This window comes from Ranitomeya imitator, chromosome 1 (assembly GCF_032444005.1).
Source record: "Ranitomeya imitator isolate aRanImi1 chromosome 1, aRanImi1.pri, whole genome shotgun sequence".
Classification (NCBI taxonomy): Eukaryota; Metazoa; Chordata; class Amphibia; order Anura; family Dendrobatidae; genus Ranitomeya; species Ranitomeya imitator.
The window spans coordinates 54,982,859-55,006,324 of NC_091282.1; the positions used below are offsets into that span (position 1 = coordinate 54,982,859).

Here is a 23,466-nt window from a genome sequence, read left to right on the forward strand (position 1 = left end):
ATCACCAAGTTTCACCAATGATCTGTGCGGAAGCCTGGTGGTAAGTGTTCAGCTAGCGCCACCACAGGGGAAGTTGGGTATTACACAACGTCCAATCCAATCAATGAGATGTCTGTGTCATGGAGGACAAGATGGGTCCTCCAGAGAGAGAGAGACGCTCTTTATTTTTGCTCTCCTCTCTGATCAAGAGATGACGAGACCCCCATTCTCATATAAGGGTGGGTAGGTTTTCTAAACTAGACAATGTAGAAAAAAAAATTAATTTCAGTCCTATGTAAAACCATGTGATCTACCAGATGATAAACTCAGCTCTGCTACATCGGTTCTGTTGCTTTAAATCTCGAGTTTATATTTACAGCAAAATCTAAAAAAATTAAAGTCATCGAAGATACTGTCCTGCATCCGATAAATACGATTTTCTCCTTTCCGCCTGATATGTGTCCATTAGGACAAAAAAAAACACAGAAGTTCTCTGACCGCAGATCGGAAGAGTCTCTGATTCTACAGGTAAAACATGGCGCAGACGCTGGAGGTCTCCTTATTCTTGGCCTCGGGAGGATCGCAGCGCCATGTAAACCTTTTCTAACGTTATTACAAGATTTTCTTTCTTTAAAAAAAAAAAAAATTATTTGTGCAAAAGGATGACAGAAAAAAAATAATCAGGTACTGTGGAGGTTCCAACTTTTTTTTCTTTTCTTTTTTTACCTTAATATTTGGCATCTTGGTCCTCAGATTTTACAAATCTATACATTTTTATTTTTTTTTGCCTGGATTATCATATTGATAAAAATAAAACAACAAAAAAAAAGTCTTTTTTTTTTCTTTTAAACTTTGTTGAGGAAGTCCAGGTGGAGGATGTCGGGTATGTGAACAGTGTCCAAGGTGATTAACGACGGGTTAAAGGGGAATAAAACGGAGAACATGTACTTCGAGTCTAGCAGCAGCTGCGGAGGGTCTTTTCGGTCCTGTAACTGGGCCTTGGAAGAAAAAACAACAAAAAATAATCAATTATTAATAATTAAAATTAAAAAATAATTATTCACCCCTTTGATCCTGAGGAATATTTACTTTTTGCACTTTTGTTTTTTTTATTCCTGCCCTTCTTCCAAGAGCCGTAACTTTATTTTTTTTTACTTTTCCCCATATGAGGACTTGTTATTTATTTATTTTTTAAGTTTTGAATTACACCACTAATTTTTACCATATAATACTTTATTGCACTGTAAAAACGATAAAAACAATTCCATGGGGGGTGAAATGTTAAAAATAAAACCACAATTCTGCCTTTTTGTTTGCCGCTCATTGTGCAGTAAAGATGATTCTTCAGGTCAGTACTACTGATGAGCGAACGTGGTCAGATAAGGTGTTATCGGAGCATGCTCTGGTACTAACTGAGCGTCTTCATATTTTTTCAGCATGCCGTAGACACTCCGCCAGCACACGAGCATGCTCAGATAACACCGTATCTGACAAGAATGGCAACAAATTTTTAACTTTTTTTTTTTCAGAGATCCGTAACTTTTTTATTTTACAGCCACTGGACTATGACTATGTATGAGGGCTGACATTGTATGAGCTGACATTTTAATTCATACCATTTAGGTATGCCCTATATACATCCGATTAATCTAATGAGTATGAGCAGCTATCATGCAGAGTAATAGGACTCACCTGAATACTCCGGATAAAGGAGACCGTCACACGTTCCTCGAACTCATTGACCGGAGTGTATAGGTTCAGTATCTTTACTATCTGTTACAGAAAGAAAAAATGTTCAGTTTTGGACCAGGACGTGGCCACGCACATGAGAGTGCTCGCATGCAGAATACGGAGTCAGCACTGAATACGTTTCTTGCTTCCCATAGGGATAAACGTCACCCGGGATTAATGGGTGTGATGACTTTTTCAACCAATTAGTTTATTGCCTCAAAGCATCTAAATTAAAAGGTGGAGCAAGTCCGATTAGAAATACTGTATTATACTGTGTACACAGCTCCTAGGCAGAATTATGTGTCTCCATGGTGACGGACAGTAAACAAACCTAGTCCCGTCCTGCTGTCACTTACAGAGTAATGGGGGGCGGTGTCACATACAGGGTTTTGTTTCGTAGTCTGTTTCCGTGGAGACACATCTGAATAGTAGCTGTATACACTAGATGGAAGGATTTTTTTTAATGGTAATTCTGCATTAAAATGGCAGAAAGTACCGCATCTAAACCAGAGGCAATCACCACCCGCCCCTGTAACACGCCGCACTCACCTGCTGTGTGGTCAGAGCGGTGCACAGGGAGCAGATGGCCTCCGCATCCTCCTGCGTTTTCTTCTTCAGCTGCAGGAGTTGTGCTGCGTGGATCAGCGGCTCCATGGTCTGTGCGGCTCCGCTGTTGTGCAGGTTCTTCCCCCGCAGCCATTCCTCCAGCTGACTGATGTTATACCTGCACGAGAACAACAATATGTTCCACTAAGAAAGGTTTTCTTCAAAATCCACAGGCTCTGCTGATCTACAATGTATAGAGCGGGCGGGCTTCCCCCAAACGTTGGACTACAGTGAGGCAGCGGCTTGGGATTATGAATGCTTAGGCACTAGATTTCTTCAAGGTAGCGGGGCGGTTAGATGGGGGATCGGAGCTCTAAAAAACGGAGAATGTGTAGGAACGAGACATAGATGTAGGAACAAGACATAGATATAGAAACGAGACATAGATGAAGGAACGAGACATAGATGTAGGAACGAGACGTAGATGAAGGAACGAGACATAGATGTAGGAACGAGACATAGATGAAGGAACGAGACATAGTTGTAGGAACGAGACATAGTTGTAGGAACGAGACATAGATGAAGGAACGAGACATAGTTGTAGGAACGAGACATAGATGAAGGAACGAGACATAGATGAAGGAACGAGACATAGATGAAGGAACGAGACATAGATGAAGGAACGAGACATAGTTGTAGGAACGAGACATAGTTGTAGGAACGAGACATAGATGAAGGAACGAGACATAGATGAAGGAACGAGACATAGATGTAGGAACGAGACATAGATGAAGGAACGAGACATAGATGAAGGAACGAGACATAGATGAAGGAACGAGACATAGATGTAGGAACGAGACATAGATGTAGGAACGAGACATAGATGTAGGAACGAGACATAGATGAAGGAACGAGACATAGATGAAGGAACGAGACATAGATGTAGGAACGAGACATAGATGTAGGAACGAAACATAGATGAAGGAACGAGACATAGATGAAGGAACGAGACATAGATGTAGGAACCAGACATAGATGAAGGAACGAGACATAGATGTAGGAACAAGACATAGATATAGAAACGAGACATAGATGAAGGAACGAGACATAGATGTAGGAACGAGACGTAGATGAAGGAACGAGACATAGATGAAGGAACGAGACATAGATGTAGGAACGAGACATAGATGTAGGAACGAGACATAGATGTAGGAACGAGACATAGATGAAGGAACGAGACATAGATGAAGGAACGAGACATAGATGTAGGAACGAGACATAGATGTAGGAACGAGACATAGATGAAGGAACGAGACATAGATGAAGGAACGAGACATAGATGTAGGAACCAGACATAGATGAAGGAACGAGACATAGACGTAGGAACGAGACATAGACGTAGGAACGAGACATAGATGAAGGAACGAGACATAGACGTAGGAACGAGACATAGACTTAGGAACGAGACATAGACGTAGGAACGAGACATAGACGTAGGAACGAGACAGACGTAGGAGCGAGACATAGACTTAGGAACGAGACATAGACGAAGGAACGAGACATAGATGTAGGAACCAGACATAGATGAAGGAACGAGACATAGATGTAGGAACGAGACATAGATGTAGGAACCAGACATAGATGAAGGAACGAGACATAGATGAAGGAACGAGACATAGATGTAGGAACGAGATATAGATGTAGGAGCGAGACATAGATGAAGGAACGAGACATAGATGAAGGAACGAGACATAGATGAAGGAACGAGACATAGATGAAGGAACGAGACATAGATGAAGGAACGAGACATAGATGTAGGAACGAGATATAGATGTAGGAGCGAGACATAGATGAAGGAACGAGACATAGATGAAGGAACGAGACATAGATGTAGAAACGAGACATAGATGTAGGAACGAGATATAGATGTAGGAGCGAGACATAGATGTAGGAGCGAGACATAGATGTAGGAGTGAGACATAGATGTAGGAGCGAGACATAGATGAAGGAACGAGACATAGATGAAGGAACGAGACATAGATGAAGGAACGAGACATAGATGAAGGAACGAGACATAGATGTAGGAACGAGACATAGATGAAGGAACGAGACATAGATGAAGGAACGAGACATAGATGTAGGAACATACCCCATCTCCCGAGATCAAAACTCATGTTTTTTGCTCGAAAAATTCATTAAAAAACCTGAAAAAGGCTCAAAAACCCCAGTGTGAACAACTCTGCCCAGAATTGATTTCTACTAGTGAAAGACACAAAATCACCTTTCTTGCCTCAGACTAACACACGTTATTTGTGGACAGATCATTTTAACACTCTAGAAACAACAATTTTGACTTTTGGGACTTGACAACATTTTAATAAAATGCTTAAAATAAAAAATATATATTTTATGCACAAGGATCAAAGTGGAGCTCCAGACTTCGGCCAATTTTAAAATCTGCCATGGTTGCAACACTTTTTGTTTATCTGTTCTTGATATTTTTATATTGAAATTCAGTTGCATTTTGGTTCTCAGACACCAGGTGGTGCTGTGTTACACTGTGTTATAAAAAAAATTCCAACTGGGGGTAAAATGGTGCTAAAAGCTCAATTCCAGCTTTGTTTTTACAGGATTCAATGTGGGGAAAAAAGTTTGATTACAGCAATGCCAAACTTCTATAGTTTTTTTCTTTATATTTTAGTGTTTAAAAAAATTCAGAATCATGTAAACTTTTTTCCGATAATTGAGCAGGGAGAGGACTTGGTTTTTCTTTGTGTGCACAGCTGCCTTTTTAACCATACCACTTTGGAGTACATATGAGTTTTTTATCACTTTTTATTGCATTTTTTGGAGTACGTGCTGTGACCAAAAACTGACAATTCTTGCTTTTAGATTTTTTTATTTTTATATACAATTCTTGTCAGTGTTTAAAGTATGGTCTAAATTAAAATTTTGATAAATCTGGAGTTTTATAGACGTGACAATATTAAGTATGTTTATATCTTTCCTTATCTTTGAACTGGGAAAAGTAGAATGATTTACACTTTTTAGGTGTTGGACCCTGAAGAAGACTTGAACCTGTGATCATTTGATCGCTTGTACTATATATTGATGTACTGGATGAAGTGTATAATTAAATTGATGTTCTGCCTCGAAGGCAGTCTACATACAGCAATGGAGGACCTCGGCTGCAATGTTAACCCATCCACACACTGCCGAAACCATTGAAATGCTCTGTGATGAACAGCTGAATTAATGTGTTAGCGATCAATGCCAGGCAGCTGCTGCTAAGCCCATTAAATTATGGGAAGCATTAAATTAGGCACAGATGCTCATGACAAGAACATAGTTTCACTAGTGCGTCCATACTTTGGATACCGGGAGCAATTTTGTTCTCCGGTGTATAAGACGGACAAAGCTGAAGTAGAGCAGGGGGTGTAGAGAAGAGCGACCAATGTTATTAAGGGTCTGGGTATCGGCCATCGTTACCTAAGCTGCATGCCGGTGCTCCAGGAGCAGACGTCCTTCCTCAGCAGCAAGTTGTTCAGGGCTACGGCATTGATCATGTAGAAAAGCTGCTTGAAGACCTGTTGTATGATTTCCGGGTCCAAGCCGTGTTCACACATGATGCTGTTAAATAGGTTCAGCTGACGAATCACCGCTTCCAGGCTGTACGAGCTGTCACCTCCGTCCACCATGCTGGACGACCTTTTCCGATAACCAGTCGGCTTCACTCCTGACAGACCCTGGATGCTCTCATTTTCCAACATGGCAGAAACTACAGAGGAAGACGAGATAAATCACCATTTGTCAGTTTATGAATAAATGACCACTGCAGACGGGTCACGGTCACCCTCTACGAGCCCATTTCCACTGCAGTAATCTGCACCCTATCCTTTGTGCCAAAACCACTGCTGACGCTGCTGTAATCACAGGACATATTGGATTACAGGAGGAGGAATACCAGCAAGGACAAGGACTTTAAGGTTGGTCCCGAGGGGTCAAGCACAAAAGATAGTTGTTGCTGCCTTTCCTTCTAGGAAAGGTTATAAAGCCATTTAAAAACTACCTGGAACCATCATTCTACAGTGAGAGACGTAGGAACCTTTCAAGACAGTTGACAATCTTCACCAGGAATTGATGGACCAATAAAAGCACTCCAATATTAATCCATGCAATGCTCAGAGAAACTGCAAAAAACCCAAGAGCTAAGGCTCACACACTAAAGGCCTCTGTTAGCATGCTAAATATTTGAGTTCATGACAGTACGATTAGAAAAAGACTGAAAAAGTGTGATGGCTTGATTGGAAGGGTCACTAGGAAAAAAAACTCTTTTTTTCCTAAAAACGCCACAGCAGAACTAATAAAGGTTGCATCTGAACAAACCTCAAGACTGGATGGATGACCTTAAGAAAATGAGACCAAAGTTGAAATGTGTAGTATAAACTAAACAGAGCATATCGACACAAACACCTGATAACAACTGTAAGGCATGGTGGCGAAGGGGTGATGATTCGGGCTAGGATTGCAGCATTTGTTGAGTTGACCATGAACTCCTCTTTATAACAAAGTATTCTAGAGTCGATTGTGAGGCCATCTCTCCAATCATTAAAGATTGGCAAAACCAGGGTCATGTAACAGGACAATGATCCCAAGCACATGAACAACGCTGCCTCAGAACGGCTTACAGAGAAAGAACCGCAGTGTTACAATGGTCCAGGTGTAAGAGGAAGCAGCGATGCCCCTGAAGAGTCCTTGTGGGATGTGACCATCGTGAGGAAAGACTGCCATCTGCTGGCCGGGTGCAATCAGGTGGAACCAATTTGTATCGTAAGAATTGCAGGGGGAGCAGCTTCGTATGATGGACCTGGTCAGGTGACTTGCAACACGGCGCCCGGGATATAAAAGCCCTGTGTGCCAAAGCGCAGACAGATTTGGCGCCAAGAGGAAGAAGGGAGCAGACATGGACCAGGAATGGTGCTGAGGCTAGCGTGACAGGCCTCAGCGGAAGTCTGCGCCATCAAGGTGCCAGTCACCATCTGACAAGGTTCAGGCTACGTTCGCGAAGTCCCAGAGTTCCAACTGCGCCAGTCAAAAACAGGACCTGCGCCCTTCGTCGGTCAAGACCCAGAGACCAGACGTCTCCTATCAAGAGCCAAGCCCCAGCCCTCTCTGCTCCAGGCCCAGCGGACATTCAAGCAGCGAAGACCCGTGAGGAGACATCGACCAGGGAGGGACGCCTGCGATTGCAGAGGGACAGCGCGATTGAGCAAGGTCTTCACTTCCAGTTTTGACATACGGTTTCAGGAGTGGCCGGAGTCAGGACCACAGGCTGGGAGGGGGCCGGTTGCTGTGTGTGAGGCTCATCGAGCTTTAATAGACTACGCCAGATAGACTTGCAGCCTAGCAGGAAAACCCGGTGATCCCTGCTAGGGCCAGAGTTACAGAGAGACAATCTACATGGTAACGCCCGTGAATGGGTGTAGTGCATAAAAGCATAGAATTCAGCGAAGGTGTACTTAGATAGATTCAGCCATGAGAAAGTCTCATTGTTATAGTTGCCGTGAATCGATTCGCACATCCCATTCTATCGATCACGACGGTGGTCTGTGGCCGCTGGACAGGGACACAAGTAGCGCCTGTTACCTGCCGGCGTCCGAGGTTCTTCTTTTGATTGTCGGCCTGGTGCAACATCATTGATGTAGCGTCATGCACATGTGACGATGCGCCGAGCCAGGCCGGCGGTGCTCCCACCCCTGTCCAGCAGCCACAGACCACTGTCTTGGCCAACGGGATCAGCTCTAGTGTCTATCTACCTACAGTATCTATCTCGGCAGGGAGGAAGTAAAGGGCTGGAGTAATTAAAGTCTCCTCCTGCTCCAGCCCTTCATATGCCACTTCCATTCCGCTCCCCACGTTACCTATCATCGGCTGCAGCATGCCTTCCGCGATCTTTATCAGCTGCTGGTAGATCTGGATGGATAAATCGCTGAGGACCTGCCGATACTCCGTGAGGTCGAAGTTGCGGAGGCAATGCTCGTTCTGCTTGGCGGAGTTACTCGTCATGAAACCCTGAAAAATTAATTGGGATGAATAATTTATACAACGGTAATTTATACAACCCACTAAGGACACATCACTTTGTTGTCTTAATTTTTATAGATGTGGTTTTTACTTGGACCACCTTGAGATACTTTTAGTTTATTGTGTCGGGCTTTTATTTATTATAACTTTTGAAAGGATGGGGAATGTAAGAAAAAAAAAAAAAGACAATTCCTTCACAAAGAGGGAGCCGCTCCTATGCTCAGACACCCAAAAGATTAAACTGATGGGATCAGAGTTATCTCTGACCCCGGCAGATGCAGCAGGAGTCGGTCCTGAAGGTATGCTGCCATCGGGCATTCCCGCTGCAGAGAAATCCGAAGCAATGAATACCACCGCAACAATCATTGCGAAAAATGGTGCAATGAAACACTCTTTGCAAGTTACCCATAGGAACGTTCCTTAAAAGTGTCCCCTGTGGTCTCCTATGTACACCGTAGTATCACACCGCAAATCATTAAAAGTGTTATCAAGAGGCAAAACAATCTGTTCTATTGTGTATGACATGTTAAAGGACATGGACTTAATTATTTCTAGCTAAACATATGTATTTTGGGCTAAAAATAATTTTTGCAATTGGGGTTCTTTAAAAATGTTGCACTGTTTGGCTTTTACAGACTATTTGTTTCCCTGCGCATTGCTGGCTGCAGAATGAGTTAACGGGAGAATCCTTCAGGGAGCTGGTTCTGATTGATAAGTTTGTAAGCATATTTTTCGGAGCATCTCTCGGCTGATTTGGGACCAAGTCAACTTTCATGTGGTTTGTGGCCATAAATCAACACTTTAGGATTTTAGAAAAAGACAGATACCAGAGTTACAAGTTCTCCAGCCAGAGTGAGCTCACTGACTGATATTTGGAAGACTCATTCTGCACCCATCAATAGAAAGTGCAACGTAGATTCCACAGAAGGCAAGAGGCAAAAATTATTTTAATGAAAAACAATAACAAAATAGATTTTTAGCCCGAAATACATGCATGAGCCAAAGTCCATATCCTTTCAGTCTATCATAATGGCACTTTTTTATTGATACTGATGACAGCCCGCGGTTTAGCTTATTTCAATAGCAAAGACATGACATTTCATCACATGACATTGGGGTCAGAATGGAAACCAAATTGCCGGGACAAAGAGAGGAAGAGAATGGAAACTGGAACATTGAGGCATATTGCAACAATGAAGAACAACCCCATTATTTGCTGTAGGCATCGATATCTTTTGCCATAGGTGGCCAGGTGTTCATACACTCTTCATGGTGACCCCTGGCGCCCCGTCACTGACTGTAGGCACTGTCACCACACGGAGCAGTCAGATCATGAGCTTTATACGACTAAAGGGACCATATGGTGGATCACCTCATCTCCGCTGTATTGCTTCAGACAGTGGAGAAGACGGCTGGAGTTGGACAGCCAGAAAGACGTCATCTGGAAATCATCGTTGTGCTTCTGTCAAAATAACAAAAAGTAGTAATATTATACTGAGAAAGGGAAAAAAAACATAAGGAGACAAAATGGTGTGCTCCAGCCCTCTGTTATTCCTCTGGGAAATTTCTACCTTAATTTTATTTGGGTGTTACCATTCCCTTTGTTAATGGGATATGATATTGGGATAAACCCTGTTAAAAGGGGGATAGTAACACAGAGTCCTCAAAGTATTTGTGTATTTCCGGCAGGAACAACAGAGGAGCTACGAGATGCAGAATACTAAAAAAAAAATATGCTCCGTTTTATGTCAGGAAGAAGGATACGTCCTTTTAAAGGGGTTGTCCCACAATAATTAACACATCAGCCAAGATTTTGTACTGTTCCCCATAATAACCAGCAGAATTATGAAGACAGCTCTGGGAGTTAACACAGGATGTTCAAATGAAATACCTTCAGCACTTTCTTGATGCCGTTAATGGTGGAGGTGAGGAGGGAGTGGACCTTCTGGTCGTCGTTGATGTAGTCGGCGTGCCTGATACACATGAAGAGGATGTACGCCGGCAGGCACGGCACGCTCGTAGAGATCAGTTGTGGCTTCAGGTCTGATGGAAGAAAGGTAATGGTCACTCTCCAGTCAGTACACCCCCCATCAAACAGATCCCCAAATCTCGGCTTCAGAGAAATCAACCCTGACTTTTTTTGCAGCGTCGACTTCCCGACATCTCTGACCTGCGATGAGGTTCCTGATGAGGAGAGGCTCATCCTCCTTGTAAAACTCCAACATCCCCTGGAAATCCTTCTCGATGCGCTGCACCGTCACCTGTCTGCTCAGCTCGGACTGCCTCCTCTCCGGCTGTATGATGTCCGCCGCTCCTGTGTAGCAAGAGGGAACATATCACACGAGGAACGATAGCATGGAGATGCTCCCGACTAGGCAAACATGGCTCCTGGAAATATTTTAGAGCCTGACGTTTTTTGTACACAGCTTCTATGCAGATCTATGTGTCCATGTTGTACCATGTAAAGCTCCCTTTCACCGGATGGTTTGGGCTGCAAGATCAGTCCAACGGGTTTGTCTGTGCTCGGCTACCATGGAGACACATATGACCGCAAAGGGGCTGTGTACATAAAACGGTAAGAGACCATTTCAGTGTTAACCTTCATTGTTTACATTGGAAGCGGCAAATTACTAAAATAAATTGATCATAAAGATAAAGGCGACCCCATTCCACAGAGCCGACATCTCGTAGTGCCGCCATCTCGTAGTGCCGCCGTGCGGATTACCTTCAGATTCTTGCACTTTCTTCAGATAAAGCTTGAGTTGTTTTTTCAGTTTCTTCTCGTTCTTTTCAGACTTCTCCAGCAATTCCTTCAAGTCCTGATGGGAGAAGTAAGAGAGTTACTTATTCATCAGCTCTTATTTTTCCAAATGGAGGCATTCAGACTTCGTAGTAATAATTTACACGGCGAAACCGCCACAATCCGGCATCCTTACTTAGTTGTGTCGAGCCATAGCATAAAGTACGGACCTAATTTGTGTTTTCTTTTTTATTGTTTTAGGTCTACATTTTACCATACTGTCCTGTATCTTATACTATATGGAGGACTATGTGGGGCCATCATTCTGTATTGAGGGCTATGTGGGGCCACTATATTATATGGAGGACTGTGTGGGGCTATTATATTATATGGAGGACTATGTAGGGCCATTATATTATATGGAGGAATGTGTGGGACCATAATATTATATGGAGGATTATGTGTGGCCATTATATTATATGGAGCAGTATGTGGAGTCAATATACTATATGGAGGACTATGTAAGGCCATTATACTATACAGAGGAATATGTGGTGCCATTATTCTGTATGGAGGGCTATTTGGGCCATTATATTATACGGAGCACTATCTGAGGCTATTATACTGTATGTAGGACTTTGTGGGGCCCATTATACTGTATAGAGCACTATGTGGGGCCCACTATACTGTATAGAGTACTATGTGGGTCCCATTATACTGCATAGAGCACTATGTGGGGCCCATTATACTGCATAGAGCACTATGTGGGGCCCATTATACTGCACAGAGCACTAATGGGGCACATTATATCATTTAGAAGACTATGTGGTGGCCATTAAACTGTATAGAGGACTATAATGGGCCTTTATACTGCATGGCGCAATATGTGGGGCCATTAAACTGTATGGAGCACTAGGTAGGGCCATTATACTGTATGGAGGACTATGTGGGGCCCACTATACTGCATAGAGCACTATGTGGGGCCCATTATACTATATGAAGCACTATATTGGGCCCATTATACTGTATGGAGCACTAAATGGGGCCCATTATACTATATGGAGCACTAAAAGGGTCTCAACATACTATATGGAGCACAATATGGGGCCCATTATACTGTATGGAGGACTATGTTGGGCCATTATACTGTAAGGAGGACTATGTGGAGCCATTATTCTGTATGGAGCACTATGTGGGGCCCATTATACTGTATGGATGACTATATGGAGCCATTATACTGTATGGAGCACTATGTGGGGCCCATTATACTGTATGGAGCACTATGTGGAGCCATTATTCTGTATGAAGCACTATGTGGGGCCCATTATACTGTATGAAGCACTATTAAGGGCCCATTATAATGTATGGAGGACTATGTTGGGTCCATTACATCGTGATGATGGCTATGTGGGGATGACAGATGGGGTCCCCATACTTAAATGAGGGGTACAGTGGGGACCTCATACTGTGGTATGATGAGAAGGTATGTGGTAAAGTACTGTTGAGGTATTCATTCTGGGGGTATCAGTGTGTTTGGGGTGCACTTTTATTGGCATCATACCTTATTATCTGTATTTATTAATTCAAGTTTTGTTAACCTTTGTTATTTCATATTTAAATTAGGTAGGACTGATCAGACTGAAAATGAAGGGGCTATACATAGGATGCATCCCCTTCTAAGTTTTGCCTGCATAGTGATGCTCCCAATCACTTGCTTTTTCAAGACCCATTTATTTGAATGGAGATTGACTGCAGCGGTCAGAGCTAGCCCACTTACCAGATTCTCATTCGTGAGCCGTGTGATTTCGTGCTGTAAGCCCAATTCCACCTGCGCCTCTGGGGACAGCTGCATAGCCTGGAGGAAAAGTTGATGCTGTTTCTCCAATTCCTCTTTCATTGCTTCGATCTGATCAGACAGCGCCTCCACCTCATCATCATGCTGCTGGCTCTGAGCCTGTAATTGGGCTTCTAGGAGCCTGTGAAGAAGACCATAACGCCAGTCACAAACTATCATTTTTCTTTAGATTCTCTTTTCACACTATTTTATTTCCTGATCCAGCGATTTAAATCCTCTGCATAGCTATTTTTATCAAAAATTCTGTGTACCCGCAGTCACCACTAGGGGGAGCTCACTGCGTACTGTGCTATTATTAAGGTCAATGTAAAAACCGTATGCAGTCAGCTCCTGAGCTCCCTCTACTGGTGGCTGCAAGAAGCCAAAATGCTTCCTCATTTTGGCTTGATGCTTTATTTTACAGGGGCTAAAATTTCCAGGGAGATTAGTGCACTGACTGGCAGTTCTGTGGCTACGCTGAACTCTTGTAACCGGTATATTTTCTTTCGACTGACTTATAGGATAGAAAAAGAGAACTAGATGCAGCGAAAGGAGAAGAAGGAGGAGACAGACAACCTGGCCACTTGCTTTAAGCCTTGATAAGCCAGGCCCAGCTCACCGTCTTCGTTCAGATACCCCCAGTCCTCAGTCTTTCTAGAGAAAAAGGACAGAGAAAAAGAAGGAAAAAAAAGAAAAAGATTGCAGGGAAAGACAAGACAAAATTAAAAAAGAGATCAGAAGATAAAGCGAATATGAAAGTGGACGAGCCTCTATAAGAAGCAGCAGCTACAGTAGGATATACTATTCTCCCTCGTACTTTTTTGCTATTTTTGACTCACGCCCGATCCTGCACGTCACGTTAGCAGCCCGTTACCTATTTGTCTCGCAGACGCCGTGGTACGCCTCAATGGCGTCATCTTGGTCCATCTCCTTGTTGCTATTAACCCAGTTTGCTTCGGAATCCTGCAAAAAAAAAAAATGACATAAAAGGGAAAATTTTGGTATAAAATTGGAGCAAATTTTCAGAAATTTTGCAATCACGACAACCGCAAAATACTGGAAACCGCGGAGCCTCCATCCATTTACCGCGTTCTTGTCGGAGTCTTTCTGCTGCGCCGAGTTCACGATCTGCGTCCGGAGGATCAGCACCTCTTCCTTCCGCACCTCCAGCTCCTCCAGGGCGCTCTTCAGCTGGTTCAGAAGGAGGGTGTAGCCTCCGGAGTCGTCATTCGAGTCCATGTCGCCTGCCGAATCGGCGATGGCTTTCCTTAACTCGTTTAATTCGTTCTTCAGCTTCTTGTTTTCAGACTCCAGTTCTTGTCTCTGCAGTAAGACGGAGAGGTAAGTCACAAGGTGCCGCCAGCCCCGGGTCCGTGACAGAAGACGGGCCCAAGTCTGTACCCGCAGTAGGGGCTTTGTTACCTTCAGGTTGTTGTAGGCGATGTCGGTGTCACGGTCTGCGTCGTTTACGGCCTCAATGACCTGGATGCAATGAGGATATAATTACACACAGCCGCGTGATACATAACGCCACTAAAGGGGTCTTCCCAGTTTATAAAGTGAGGATTGGTCGAGGGCCCGCCCTCTGGGACCACCGCAATCTTGAGAACAACATAATCCGGTAATACCTTACTGATCTACAGTCGCTCCATTCATTCCTTATGGGGCTGAGGATGCGCTGCAATCGCCTTTTTCCGGCAGCCCCATAAAAAAAATAATGGCGCAGTGGTTGGAAATTTAATATGCGACTCCATTCTAACTGGGACAAAAATTCAGCAGTCAGAGACCCCCGTATCTAGGAGTTGTTTTCACCAGACAACCCCTTTAAGTTTTCCCTGCACAGCGGAAATGCCATCAGAGGAATTCTGGCTATGCAAAGCCCCTTTAAATGCCACGACGATGCTGCAAGAATCTGCGAAGGCTTGTAGAGAAACGTCTGCGGTCACCTGAGACTTCTTATTTTCCTGTTGCTCCTTCTTGTCCAGTTGGTTCTGCAGCTTCTTCCTCTCCAGCTCCAGCTCTCTCACCCTCTTCTGCAGCTTCAGGAACAGAGTCATGTCCATGGCGGCCTTCTCCAGCCCAGCTTCCTGCAAGACGTTCACAAGGCAAGAGTCTACCAAAGCCAAGATAGCGGGGGCAGCGGGCGGTGGTAGCACAGGAATGCTCTTACCTCCACCTCCTTAATGGTATCCTCTGTGTCCCCAATCTCAGAGGTGGATATTGAGGGGTAGTTGGAATCGGATTCCAGACTGCTTTGGTTAGAAGGGTTTCTGCGATGTCCCGGTGTTTGCTAGAATATAAGAGGGGGGGTAAATAAATATGGAACTAGCAAGTCAGACACTCAGTGGTGAATACTGTCTACTGTGGTTGGACACAATTCGAGTGACTGTATCTTTTAGTATTCTGTTATATTTCCATCTAAAATTCTCTGCTGATTAATTTCTTAATCTATCTTTATAGCATTTGTAGCTTCGTTTTTTCGGATATAGAGCTCCAAATTCCCTGCAGACGTAGTTAAATTATTACTAACTTCCTGCAGCCACCACTAGAGGGAGCTCACTGCATACTGACATGATTCAGTGCAATATACCGTAGATATCACTGTGCAAAGAGCTCCCCCTAGTGGTGGCTGCAGGCAGCCAACACAATATCATTTAACTCTATGCTTGGGATCTGGAGTTCTGTAAGGGAAAAAAAAGTAGACCTGACTATCAAAAGGATATATTAAGAATTAAATCAAGAGAGAGTTTTTTAAATAAACAGGCAAATATTTACTTTAGGTAACCAATTAAAGCGGGAAGTGTCAGTATTGTTTTCCCTATTATACAAATCCTCTAGGCCAGGGATTCCCAACCTAAATAAATGTTTCATGCTCGACTCCAGTCCCATTATTGAGTTTTACTAACCAATTTGCCACTGCCAATGCCGGGCTTGTATAAGCAGGCTTGAGTTTCCTTGCTATAACAATGAAAGCTTTAGATCAGTGGAGCCTGGTTGGTGATCCCTTTAAGTCGGGGATTACCTCTTATTATATTACACATTCTTTTATAGGGGTAACTCAAGTCTATAAAACTTTTCTGCTGCCATTTTAAAATCATGTCTAAAAGAGTCCCAAGGAGAGAAGACTCTACTGGGCATGTGCAGCCTTGTGGTCACATGATCAATAGGAAAGGTAAGTGGGCGGGACCATATATTAAATGGGTGCTGGAAACAAGGAAATGGACTCCCGCGGTCATTGCACTGTCAGGGGAGAGGTCTAGGATGGTTGCACTAAGTGGGCATCCACCAATCTGATCAATTCAACAGCCCCCTTTACCGGTGGTGCATTGTGACCCCACTGACCTTGATGAGGGTGACCTCCTCCCGCAGGTTGTCATATCTCTGCTCCAGCCTGGTGTATTCCTTCACCAGGTTCTGGTGGCGGGCTCGTTCTTCTTCCAGGTCCTTCTGGATTTCCTGATTTTCTTTGAGGGCGCTCTGGGTAAACTCATCTGACAAGGAAGAAACAAGAAAGTCCAAGTGTGATGATGAGCCAGAAGCAGCGCCACTCCTGTGCAGAGGTCGATTCCGGTACTGCAGCTCAGCTTCATTAAAGTGACTGGGGCTGAGCTACAATACCGCACACAACCTGAGGACAGGGGTGATGTTTGGGGAAGAAAGCAGCCATGTTTTTTTTTTTTTTGATTTATGGACAGCCCAATTTATAGTGGCATCCCATCTAGATTAAAAGTAATTTTAAAATATTATAATATGAACATATAGGTTGTGTTATTCCTCCTAGGAATTAGGTAATAAATTGACAAGTGGGTGTTATCACTTTGGGGGTGGAGTCTGGCACAGCCTGACACGGTCCAATCAGTGCTGACAGTGTGGGTACACGCCTCTTTAACAAAAAAGGTTGTAATAACCAGTTATCCCTTTATTCATACATTTCCAGGAGGAATAACAGAGGGCTTAAAAAGAAAAAAAAAAATGATACAAAGTTTTTATTTCATAGGCAAATTATCCAAACGGACCCGTCGGGACCTCTTTAAATTAACTTGGATTTTAAGGGGTTGTTCACTACTTTAAAAGCCAAAGAAAAATGCAGAAAAAATGTTTCCAAGATGGAACCTAATAGAAAAAGTCCCTCAATTACTGCTCCATTCTTTAGAAGGCAGTGGATGTCTGAAGCATCGTCCTCCACGGAGGGGAAGCACCAATGGTCTAAACGTGGTACCTTCAGAGCGGAGGAGGATCCGCTTGTTAAGTTCTTCTTTTTCGTCTTTTAGTTCGGTGTTCTCCACTTCCAGCTCAGAGATTCTCTGTAGGAGAGGAGCAGAGGCACTGGGTAAAGTTCTGGCCTGGAATCGCTCCGCTGTCCTGGTCGGGTTGTCCCATATTTACTGATTTTTGCCTCTGAATACTTTACAGTGAACCTAGATTTTTTTTAATACATTGTTGTTGCTTTTTTTAAAATAATTATTCTGTGCGGATTCATTTTTAGTACACCTTTATGTTGGTTAAAGCCCCTCTCTGAATAATACATAATAAATATAAGCCTGTGTTCAGGCACCACTAGGGGGCACTCTGGAGATTACTGTATACTGTGCACCATGTGGTCCCCATAGTGGTGTCTGCGGGCAGCAAGAATGCTAGAATTTAACTTTTTTTTAGAATTGAGAGTCCTCAGTGGTTGATACCTTTTAATGGCTAACTGAAAAGTTATCAACCACTGAGGACTCTCAATTCTTAATATTTTTCTATCTACTGGCTAACACGGTACCAAGATATATATCTTTCCTGTATCAGAATTTAACTTGGCGTTTAAAGGGATTCTGTCACCAGGTTGTTTTTGCATTGTAATCTGAGAGCAGCATGATGTAGGGTTTGGTTTTTGGCTTAGGGTGCTATGTGGGTGCTCATATTGTATGTAGGGTGCTATGTGGGTGCTCATATTGTATGTAGGGAGCTATGTGGGTGCTCATATTGTATGTAAGGTGCTATGTGGGTGCTCATATTGTATGTAGGGTGCTATGTGGGTGCTCATATTGTATGTAGGGAGCTATGTGGGTGCTCATATTCTATGTAGGGAGCTATGTGGGTGCTCATATTGTATGTAAGGTGCTATGTGGGTGCTCATATTGTATGTAGGGGGCTATGTGGGTGCTCATATTGTATGTAGGGCGCTATATGGGTGCTCATATTGTATGTAGGGGGCTATGTGGGTGCTCATATTGTATGTAAGGTGCTATGTGGGTGCTCATATTGTATGTAGGGTGCTATGTGGGTGCTCATATTGTATGTAGGGAGCTATGTGGGTGCTCATATTGTATGTAGGGTGCTATGTGGGTGCTCATATTGTATGTAGGGTGCTATGTGGGTGCTCATATTGTATGTAGGGTGCTATGTGGGTGCTCATATTGTATGTAGGGCACTATGTGGGTGCTCATATTGTATGTAGGGTGCTATGTGGGTGCTCATATTGTATGTAGGGTGCTATGTGGGTGCTCATATTGTATGTAGGGTGCTATGTGGGTGCTCATATTGTATGTAGGGAGCTATGTGGGTGCTCATATTCTATGTAGGGAGCTATGTGGGTGCTCATATTGTATGTAGGGTGCTATGTGGGTGCTCATATTGTATGTAGGGGGCTATGTGGGTGCTTATATTGTATGTAGGGGGCTATGTGGGTGCTTATATTGTATGTAGGGCGCTATATGGGTGCTCATATTGTATGTAGGGGGCTATGTGGGTGCTCATATTGTATGTAAGGTGCTATGTGGGTGCTCATATTGTATGTAAGGTGCTATGTGGGTGCTCATATTGTATGGAGGGAGCTATGTGGGTGCTCATATTGTATGTAGGGAGCTATGTGGGTGCTCATATTGTATGTAGGGTGCTATGTGGGTGCTCATATTGTATGTAGGGTGCTATGTGGGTGCTCATATTGTATGTAGGGAGCTATGTGGGTGCTCATATTGTATGTAGGGAGCTATGTGGGTGCTCATATTCTATGTAGGGAGCTATGTGGGTGCTCATATTGTATGTAGGGTGCTATGTGGGTGCTCATATTGTATGTAGGGGGCTATGTGGGTGCTTATATTGTATGTAGGGGGCTATGTGGGTGCTTATATTGTATGTAGGGCGCTATATGGGTGCTCATATTGTATGTAGGGGGCTATGTGGGTGCTCATATTGTATGTAAGGTGCTATGTGGGTGCTCATATTGTATGTAGGGGGCTATGTGGGTGCTCATATTGTATGTAGGGAGCTATGTGGGTGCTCATATTGTATGTAGGGTGCTATGTGGGTGCTCATATTGTATGTAGGGGGTTATGTGGGTGCTCATATTGTATGTAGGGGGCTATGTGGGTGCTCATATTGTATGTAGGGGGCTATGTGGGTGCTCATATTGTATGTAGGGAGCTATGTGGGTGCTCATATTGTATGTAGGGGCTATGTGGGTGCTCATATTGTATGTAGGGAGCTATGTGGGTGCTCATACTATGTGGGTGCTATGTAGGGGGTTATGTGGTGGCTCATACATTATGTAGGGGGATGTCAAAATACTTAATTCTGCTCAATATTAAGTCATACAATTATTAGTAATTATTTTTTTTAGATTATATTAATATTGAGCAAAATTAATTTCCGCCCATTGGTTTGGCCTCTACAATAGTCACGGTCTGCCATGTGGCCCAGAGCACCTGTGTGTTACTGGCAGGATCTATCATGGGGATCATGTGACATGATACATCGGGTGCCGGACCTGGGGGGCCCACGCCAGGCTACGGGCCGTCACCTGTTGCAGCTGCTGCTTCTCAGTCATGTACGAGTCCTCTGCGATCTTCTTCTCGTCTCTGCTCTTGGCGAGTTCTGCTCTGAGCGCCTCGATCTCGTCCTGTAAGCTGCTCAGCTGGTTCTCGTCTTGCTGGTTCTGCCGCTGCCGCTCCAGCTCCTTCTGCAGCTTCTCGACCTCCACGACGTGCGCCGATGTGACGCTGGCAAGTTGTTCCTTCAGGTCTTTGTGGTCTTTGTTCTATAGGAAAGGGACAGGGATCAGGAGACACCAAGAGAGGAGACAAGTAGGCCAAATGCCGCGACCTGCAGACACGGGAAGGAGGACACGCTACATCAGATCTTTGTGAGGACGTTGGGGCCACTGCACAACAAAAGCACGACTGGATGTGACCACTTCAACCCAAGGAGTAGTGATTACAGTGGTCTTCGGGTTTTCTGGAAATGACCCTTTTATTTTATACTGAAAGGTTCTGGACCTTCCTAACATCTATACTAGGTGGCTGAGCGCACATAGGGTGCCATAGTTCTTGGCAGTGCGAATCCTGTTTACACAAGTTGCTGCAGTGCCGAGGACGATGATCATTAGGACAGTGCACAAGATCATTTCACCTGATGAACAAGCATGTTGCTCATTCATCGGGTGAACAGCAGCCTGTTGTATACGGCAAGATAATCGTGATTAGTTCTTCGCAACGTGCTGGGATTTCCTGCTGTGATAGAGGCAGGCAGAACTGTAAAATCACAGTCTGGACACAAGTTGAAGCCCAGACCGGTTTGGTCTAATACCTAGTGTCTATGGAAGCCTCGGAGAATATATTATCTGGGAAAATATCCATTTGGCATGTCCGATTTCGGACTGCCCATCATATTGTCTCCTGGAGATAAGCTGGAGACAGAGATGTCTGTGGACAGCTTTCTTGCGCTGGCGCACCGACAGCCATCTATTGTGTATACCAGGCTTAATCCTGGCTATTATAAAAACCATTAAAAAAAAATAAATGTTATGACGTGGCTGCGAGTTGTCCCTGTTCACATTCACACGTGATTTCCATGATTGCATTTGACATGAAATAGGACTAAAAATAGGCCAAAAGAAAAAAAAGAAAAAGAAGAACACAAACATTGCTTTCTGGAACGAATTGTCTATTCAAGAAGCTTAATTTGTATTAAGGGACGAAAAAAAGAAAAAAACAACAAAGCTAAGCGCTCATCGTATCCAGCACACAAGAAATGAGAAATGGCGCAGCTTATCCCCAGGGATCAGCGGCAATAGAGAATAATAGCAAATGCCAGGACCGGGCGACTAATCTTATAAAGCTGAATCTTCTGTAAAAAGGACTGGAGATTGTTACAAGGTTCCCATTATGGAAGTATTTCACAATGTGACAAAGCCGAGGGCAGCTGCGATTGTAGAACCAGAACCCAACGCGTTTCATTGTCCTTCGGGTCACAGGCTTCATATATCACAAATAATCCCAAAGTCAAAAAAAGAAACGACTAAATGTCTCTGAGCTCGCGGTGATGGGATTCAGAGTGGTGTTATCCGGCAAACCTCAGCCACTGACTCCTGATAAAAGCAAGTGATCCGGGTGTTCCTTCATCATAGCCCTGGAATGAAATAGGCAGCAGACTATGCTACTAATACAGGTAAGACAGCAGAGCGGAGAATACAGCTGTGCTCCTCAGATCTTCAGGACTTCCATACTAGTGCATGATGATATAATGTGATAATAATTCTGCCCTCAAATCAGGACCTGTTGGGGCAACCTGGGGACTAAATAATGAAAAATATTGATTTACACTGTAAGACTAGGTTCACATTGCGTTAGTGTATGAGCTAAACGGAATGCGCTAACGCAATGTACAAAAAGGGATTGCGTTTAGCGATCCCGCTAGCACAGATGCCCGATCTGCGCTAGCGAGAACGGACCCAAAAACGCTGCAAGCAGCGTTCGAGGTCCGTCCAAAAATAACAGGATGCGTTACATACTTTGCGTTAGGGATGCGTTACATACATTGCGCTCAATGGGTGCGCTAACGGATCTGTTACATTGCGTTAGTGGTGCTATGTAACGGATTCCGTTAGCGGACTGCCACTAACGCAATGTGAATCTAGCCTTACAGCCATCAGCCGGGGGAGCACAACTGGTCAGAAAGTGTTTAAAGAAAGTGCAAAGAAGCAATCTGGTGGCATATTTTATAAACATTATGACATTACACCCTCTATTATACCCCAGAGCTGCACTCACTATTCTGCTGGTGCAGTCACTGTGTACATACATTACATTACTGATCCTGAGTTACATCCTGTATTATACCCCAGAGCTGCACTCACTATTCTGCTGGTGCAGTCACTGTGTACATACATTACATTACTGATCCTGTACTGATCCTGAGTTACATCCTGTATTATACCCCAGAGCTGCACTCGCTATTCTGCTGGTGCAGTCACTGTGTACATACATTACATTACTGATCCTGTACTGATCCTGAGTTACATCCTGTATTATACCCCAGAGCTGCACTCACTATTCTGCTGGTGCAGTCACTGTGTACATACATTACTGATCCTGAGTTACATCCTGTATTATACTCCAGAGCTGTACTCACTATTCTGCTGGTGCAGTCACTGTGTACATACATTACATTACTGATCCTGTACTGATCCTGAGTTACATCCTGTATTATACCCCAGAGCTGCACTCACTATTCTGCTGGTGCAGTCACTGTGTACATACATTACTGATCCTGAGTTACATCCTGTATTATACTCCAGAGCTGTACTCACTATTCTGCTGGTGGAGTCACTGTGTACATACATTACATTACTGATCCTGAGTTACATCCTGTATTATACTCCAGAGCTGCATTCACTATTCTGCTGGTGCAGTCACTGTGTACATACATTACTGATCCTGAGTTACATCCTGTATTATACTCCAGAGCTGCACTCACTATTCTGCTGGTGCAGTCACTGTGTACATACATTACATTACTGATCCTGAGTTACATCCTGTATTATACTCCAGAGCTGCACTCACTATTCTGCTGGTGCAGTCACTGTGTACATACATTACTGATCCTGAGTTACATCCTGTATTATACTCCAGAGCTGTACTCACTATTCTGCTGGTGGAGTCACTGTGTACATACATTACATTACTGATCCTGAGTTACATCCTGTATTATACTCCAGAGCTGCATTCACTATTCTGCTGGTGCAGTCACTGTGTACATACATTACTGATCCTGAGTTACATCCTGTATTATACTCCAGAGCTGCACTCACTATTCTGCTGGTGCAGTCACTGTGTACATACATTACATTACTGATCCTGAGTTACATCCTGTATTATACTCCAGAGCTGCACTCACTATTCTGCTGGTGCAGTCACTGTGTACATACATTACTGATCCTGAGTTACATCCTGTATTATACCCCAGAGCTGCACTCATTATTCTGGTGGTGCAGTCACTGTGTACAATACATTACTGATCCTGAGTTACATCCTGTATTATACCCCAGAGCTGCACTCATTATTCTGCTGGTGCAGTCACTGTGTACATACATTGGTCAAACTGGTAAATTACATTCCGGTACTTTACTGTAATCTCACCCACATTCATCAGTAGTTCAACAGTTTCTGTAACTAGCACAATTGTGAATGCAGCTCTGAAGTATAATACTGGCTGTAATTCAGCATAACTACCACAAATGATTAGCTCCATAATGTTTTCTAAAATTAAATCACTAGAATAATTACTAATT

The 23,466-nt window shown here is 43.7% G+C and overlaps 1 protein-coding gene across 2 annotated transcripts in view; it reads right to left on the reverse strand.

Annotated features, from left to right (window-relative positions):
- Positions 1–685: 685 nt before the first annotated feature.
- The window catches only part of MYO5B (myosin VB), a 266,922-nt gene continuing 244,141 nt past the window's right edge, over positions 686–23,466 (reverse strand). Inside the window, exons 22-40 of one of the 2 annotated variants that reach the window (XM_069746786.1) lie at positions 19,699–19,935; positions 17,134–17,218; positions 16,257–16,405; positions 15,085–15,204; positions 14,861–15,001; positions 14,337–14,396; positions 14,001–14,237; positions 13,789–13,877; positions 13,491–13,568; positions 12,858–13,056; positions 11,066–11,159; positions 10,511–10,654; positions 10,232–10,383; positions 9,713–9,802; positions 8,178–8,328; positions 5,746–6,034; positions 2,260–2,434; positions 1,672–1,752; positions 686–977 (exon numbers count right to left, since the gene is read on the reverse strand). In XM_069746786.1, coding sequence (XP_069602887.1) covers positions 825–977; positions 1,672–1,752; positions 2,260–2,434; positions 5,746–6,034; positions 8,178–8,328; positions 9,713–9,802; positions 10,232–10,383; positions 10,511–10,654; positions 11,066–11,159; positions 12,858–13,056; positions 13,491–13,568; positions 13,789–13,877; positions 14,001–14,237; positions 14,337–14,396; positions 14,861–15,001; positions 15,085–15,204; positions 16,257–16,405; positions 17,134–17,218; positions 19,699–19,935 — 2,724 coding nt within the window. In that variant the 3' untranslated portion in view covers positions 686–824. The remainder of the gene's footprint in view (positions 978–1,671; positions 1,753–2,259; positions 2,435–5,745; positions 6,035–8,177; positions 8,329–9,712; positions 9,803–10,231; positions 10,384–10,510; positions 10,655–11,065; positions 11,160–12,857; positions 13,057–13,490; positions 13,569–13,788; positions 13,878–14,000; positions 14,238–14,336; positions 14,397–14,860; positions 15,002–15,084; positions 15,205–16,256; positions 16,406–17,133; positions 17,219–19,698; positions 19,936–23,466) is intronic. The other variant, XM_069746792.1, reaches the window with a different exon arrangement.